This window comes from Plutella xylostella, chromosome 16 (assembly GCF_932276165.1).
Source record: "Plutella xylostella chromosome 16, ilPluXylo3.1, whole genome shotgun sequence".
NCBI lineage: Eukaryota > Metazoa > Arthropoda > Insecta > Lepidoptera > Plutellidae > Plutella > Plutella xylostella.
The window spans coordinates 6,385,406-6,391,492 of NC_063996.1; the positions used below are offsets into that span (position 1 = coordinate 6,385,406).

General features: G+C 35.9%; 1 protein-coding gene across 1 annotated transcript; it reads right to left on the reverse strand.

The window, feature by feature from the left end:
• Window positions 1-1,740: 1,740 nt before the first annotated feature.
• Window positions 1,741-4,314, reverse strand: LOC105386215. Its single transcript, XM_048626572.1, has 7 exons — window positions 4,110-4,314; window positions 3,690-3,910; window positions 3,408-3,519; window positions 3,072-3,250; window positions 2,679-2,783; window positions 2,361-2,527; window positions 1,741-2,048 (listed from the first exon to the last, which is right to left on the reverse strand). Exons 1-7 carry the CDS (start codon window positions 4,312-4,314, stop codon window positions 1,838-1,840), a joined length of 1,200 nt encoding a protein of 399 aa, XP_048482529.1. The 3' UTR covers window positions 1,741-1,837.
• Window positions 4,315-6,087: the final 1,773 nt, after the last annotated feature.

A 6,087-nucleotide genomic window follows, 5' to 3' on the forward strand; every position in this document is an offset into this window, starting at 1 on the left:
CATTTTTTTCAATATTTGACAAATGTATTTTTTATACTGAGCGGCATTTTATCTTAAATGAAGTGTTTCGAATACAATAACCACTTTGAAAAATACACTTATGAGCAGAGTATAATGAGCTCACATTTAAAAAATAAAAATAATATGAAATAACTATTTGAAGAAACACTATTCTATTAGTTGAGAAATTTTATTATTGAAATATAAGGGTAATTAAATAAAACAATGTACTCCATAAAAATAAAGTAATATGCATGCATTTATTTCAATAAAATGAACAAAAATTAAAATAAAACGCTTCAGTCAACTAAAAAAAAAAACTTCTTATAAATACTAAGAAACATTGATAGGTATGAGGAGCCCTACTACTCATCGACACTGGTAAATAAGTGCGGGTTTGGACTTATTGGGCCGGCCTCGTTTTCTTTTTTGTCCAATGGGTATCATTTTTGCTTCCAGTGGTGGTGTTGTTAGTTTGAGCCGAATTGCTAGCCCCAATACGTGATTGCATACATAAAAAAAAAAAACTATTTAAAAATTCGGGACAGTCGCACGATCCTTTTTGCCAGTGCATGTAAAAATCTGTAGTTTTCATTAAAAAGCGTATCAAAATAAAAAACTAAGCCCTCAAATAGAATATCAGTAACCAATAATCATTAATAAAGCAGCATACAAAACTTTGCTCAAAGTGAACTTTTTAGTAGTTCGCTAAGTATAACCTCACTTAGAAAAATCGAATATATCTTAATATTGAAGTTGCCCTCTCTGTATTTCCAGTCGCTCACTTAGTAATTAAGTCGCTCGGATATTTTTTTTATATCTGAAATGGATTTGTCACAGTCCACTTTTTGTAAGCTCGTACTGGATTTTATTATAAAACAATATTCGTCGTCAGTTTAGTTAATTTTTCGCTTACTCAAATTCATACCGCTCAAGTTATTAAAACTGTATGTCATCATCAGTCGCAAAGTTTTTTTTTGTTAGCTCGTTTTATAATTCCCCATTTTGAAATGCCTTTAAATTCAACATTTGTAAGCTTAAACAGTTATTTTAATTTATTTTACATTTGATGTTATAGGAAATTATAAATATATTTAGAGAGGACACCTTAGGTATACATTTATTACATTATTTTAAAGATACACATTACAGATTAAAGCTGCAACTTGTTCATAAATGAAAGACAATACGAATGTACATTCTTCCATAGAATTGCTCCAGATATTTAAATTTTGAAAAACAAAAAAATTTAATTAGTACTATAAATAAAAAAGTTGCAGCTTCATATCCAATACCACAAAAAGCACAATCAGAATATGTATAAATGTGTGGCGACACCATTAATAGTTTTAAGACGAAAATGTTCCTATGAGTGTAAAGTAAAGATTTGTCTATACATAGTAATAATATAGGTACATAATAAATTTAATGTTAGCATATTTTGTGCTACTAAAATATTAGATCACTTAACATTATAATAGTCAGTATTTCTGAGATTTGCTATTATTAACATATGTTTAAGTATTGTTATGGGTTTCGACTTTCGAATATGCCTAACACGTAACAGTATGGAATAAAGTATGGAAAATATTTTATGATGTTTATTATGCGATACACCTCTATCTATTCTTCTAAGTTAAGTTTGCCGATAATATTGATGAATTAATCTATTTAACAGAGTTTCTGTAACAAATATTACTAAGTATCTCCATTTATCAGATTCGATACCTACTGTCTTCCGTTTCGCCACACGGCACCACAAGTTAAACGTATAACACTAATATTTTACGCTCAAAGTTCTAAACCCACGCGGTACAAAACAAAAAACTCAATTCACTCATCCCCTACTACGCCTATACACAGCAATCTCCACCCCTAAAAGCCCCACAGCGATGACATACAGGGTGGCTATCCACCTGTACGCGGGGGCTACATGAGTGAGGCTGACCGCAGTGAACATGGCCGTGCCCACCCCGCACGGGGGGATGGAGGAGAGCACGCGCCGCGACGATCGTGATTGTACTCCGGACTCGATTATACGGAGCACTCTGTAGGAGGAAATATAATAAGCAAGTTAGATAGGTCGATGACACCTGAGTGACCTGAACTATTTGTACCTTTGTAATTTTTTAATACGCGTCACATGCACATACCGATTAAAAATAGCTATCTATTTCTCCTCTATCAGCGATTTCACCTCTTGCTAGTTTAGTTCTAAGTGCTATCCGTTTGTTTTCGGATACTGTCCTTTTCCATTTCTAAATTCAAATTCATTTATTGCAAGTCACATTTCACCCAAGCTATTTCTACCATCAGGCCCTATGCTATAAAATAAATTTAAATTCATAAAGTAATCGTACCCAATCCTCAGTATCTCCTTAAGCCGGGAGTGTCGAGCTACCCCGATGTGAGGTCTAATAGACTGTGTGTATTTGAAGGTGCCGATATTACATTTCTCCAGCTCATAGAATGTGGCTTTGACTTGGTCGTTGCCGGCGGTCGGGTCTACAACAAATGCGTACATGCCCTAAGGAAAAAAAACCTTAATTTAGTAAAAATATACACTTTAAATAATCACCATTTTGACTGTATGTTCTAGGCTATGTCTATGCTATACTTTACTTTCTTTCAGCTAATAATCGTTCACTATTAGACGACTTTGGCGTTAGGTATCTTACCTCTCTCATTCGTCGTATGCCTTCTTCAACACTCAGAAAGAATTGGTCTCCTTGCGGCACTGCCTTTTTCAACCAAAACGATCGATAAACTGGACGGTCTTCTTCCTACAAGTAACCAATGGGGTTAGCTGTTAGTTATGGATTATCGTATGAGTAAACTATCCCAGAGAGGGAAGAGAACGATTTAAGATTTAAAACCATGTAAAAATATTTCTCACATGAGAATCTCCATGGAAAAAAACTCACGTTACCTATACGAGTATAAAATGCAGAGATATTTGTGATCTACATTAATTTGTGGTGACCAATAAAGATATATTATGTTCTACATTCTGCAAGCATAGACACTCCACATTAAAAGGCGAACTACCCACCAATCCTGCGAATACTGACCTCAAACATGACCCTGTTAAACTCCGTATCCTGAGTGCCGCAAGTCAATGGCGAGTTCAATAACCTCTCCACGCTGTTGATGTCATTCGTGGCTGACTGCAGAAGCGCCACTATGTTGGCCGAATACGCAGTGAAGAGAAACATGAAGGATAACAAGCCGAGGAACAGGATCTCACGGCCTGGGGAATGATGAAATGAAAATTTGCTATAACAGACATGAATGAATGAATGAATGAATGAATGAATGATGGATGTGGGAAAAAAACAAAAGGCGTAGAATTGCATAACAATGACAAACATAAGTAATATTATGGGTAAGTACTATTTTAAACTTACTACTTAAAGACACTGGATCATCAGCCGTGCCTTGTTGGAATACCATGCATAGAGTATCATGAAAACCCTGCGATATCTTTTGGGATAACGTCGATGTGGCATTCCTGTTTAACTAAAAACACAATCTATTTAAAAAATACGTAGTCCCACGTTGGGCGCCATTTCAATCTTTATTTTGGCGCCCAACAAGGGCTACCATACCATACAAGTTATTTTGGCGCCCAAACGGGGACCTTATTAAATGATAAAAAGGTTTTTTTCAACAAAATCATTGATTCTTACCAGTTCTTCCTCCCTAGAAGAGGTAAAGCATAAAGTAAGCGATGATACAACTATCAGTAGAGCCAATGCAATCCATACTCCGATACTGAAGGGCAGTGTGTAGATATTGCCTACCGAAGCCAACGATGGCTTTTTGAGAATCACATATGCGTCTGCTGCCGCCGGTGACGTAATGTATGTTATAGCTGGCAAATGCTCTTTTATCGGCACTAATAAGGATCCTAGAATAAAAATAAACGTTAATAAATCATAATAAGCATATTGAATGCAAAAAATAGTCTGAATTCAGCTTAGTGTAGTCTAGTTCTAGTCATAGGCCTACTATACCATTCAACTTTTTATATACCCTCACTTGTATTAACAAAAAACTATCTAAACCCTACTGTACCTGCGATAAAACATACTAGGTACATTACTTACCAGAAAAATCGCTGTAGCCAAAATATAGCTCCTTGGCAATGCCGTCTAAGTTGCCATTGTGCTTTATTTTCTCAGGAGATTTGAGGACATGGATGTGTCCAGAAGCGTTGAGCCACTCGAACAGATGCACAGTCATCCAGTAGCTGATCTTAGTCATTGTGTTCACATGTCGCTTTCTATGAAGAAAGATAGATAGAAAATTCATGAAAAGTATGATTGGTAGGATTCAAACACACGACCTCTCGAATGAAGCAAATGATCTTTAAAGACACCACGGCAGCTGTAGAGACGGAAATGAAAAAAAATACGCTTACCGTAATATTCCACTAACAATTAAGGGCCACCTCAAAGATTGGAGGGTTATTGCCACAATCTCCTAGCTTGGCAGATTGGAAAACTAACAAACGATTTAGGTGGGTACTTACTGATAATCAGGCATATTAGCCAAAGAGTCGTTGCCGGCGATGACAACAGAAGCGCGGATGTCCATTTTGTTCTGGCATTTCCTTCTCAAAGCCAAGGCATTGGCTGGGTGCGGCCTATCGAATCCTGCTGAATTGTGCCAAATGGAGTAGTCTTCCCATATGATTGGCAAGTCCGGACGTCTTTTGTATACTGAAAAAGGGTTATAAACAGGTTAAGGTATAAGTAGGCTATTCTCGGTGGGCTCATGACATGCTCATAAGCTGTAACTGTGATTTATTGTCACTAAGATATAAATGATGCAGTTGCTCTAGAAGCCACTGCTGATATTTTATTATTACTCCGGACAGCAACCCGTTGTGTTATTGTTTTATATTTTGCCTGTATTTTTGTTTTTGCCTCATGTAAATTTTTTATTATTATTTTTTTTGGCCTTGTTATCTTGTATATGTATTTCTTTTCTTTAAGTCTGTATTTTTCTTTTTGTTGTTGTTGCTGTCTATGTGTCGAATAAATGTTTCTTTATCTTTATCTTTTATCTTTATTATCCTTTAGGTGATCTTACCCAAATAAACCAATGTACTTACCAAGGAGTATTTGAAAATGATCGGAGTACATAAAGACAACATACACTTCCGTATTTACTGCTACATAAACATCGGCAAGCAACAATTCAATTTCTTCTTTAGGTTTTTTAGATTTTACTTCATACAATAAGATCCACCTGGCTGGATTTACTAATGAATTCATTTTGTCTGCCTGAAAATATAGTAATTACTAGTGTTGCCACGAATAGTGAATTGGCCGAATACCGAATACCGAATATTCGGCGACGCTGCCGGCCGAAGCGCCGAATATTCGGCCGCCGAATATTCGGCGCTACAACCTGTTTTTTTGTTCCTGGAACTGCCTTGAAGAAGTCGCTACAGATTATATGAGAAATGCTAATTATTAGGAGGCAGAATGCTGTGGCAAACGAGTTGAATTTTTATTTGATAATAGTTCGCGTAGATCGGATGGCCGATCCTTAGAAGTGGTGGTCAGCAAACAAATAACAATACCCGAACCCTTTGAAATTTGCAAAAACTTATCTTTCTTCACCTGGAAGTAGCGTTTATAGTGAGAGGTTATTTTCTGAGGATGGTTACAATGAAAAGCGCAATAGTGGGCTACCAAAAAATGCTAAAATGCTCGTTTTTATCCAGCACAACTTACTACTGATTAATTTTAAGTACTAAAATGTTGTGATTTGGAAATAAATACACAATTTTGATTAAAATAAGAAGTCAATTTTTACATGATTTACTATTCGGTATTCGGCCCGAATAGTAGGCACTATTCGGCCGAATACCGAATACTGAAAAAACTGGCCGAATAGGCCGAATACCGAATAGTTGCCGAATATTCGTGGCATCTCTAGTAATTACCTTTACCTAGTTAAATTATTATACCTATTTCCCAGAAATCATTAAATATAATTATAAGTTTAGCAAATGCTACTTGTGCATGATTGGAAACGTTTAGCTTAGTTATTTTTTTCTCACCTTCTTCAAAA

Coding starts and splice junctions, on each gene's coding strand:
- LOC105386215 (XM_048626572.1), bottom strand. CDS start 4,314: ATGAATTTTCTATCTATCTTTCTTCATAGAAAGCGACATGTGAACACA. Junction 2,784..3,071: donor TTAACAGGGTCATGTTTGAG/GTCAGTATTCGC, acceptor GGTTACTTGTAG/GAAGAAGACCGTCCAGTTTA. Junction 2,049..2,360: donor AAGGAGATACTGAGGATTGG/GTACGATTACTT, acceptor TTCCTCCTACAG/AGTGCTCCGTATAATCGAGT.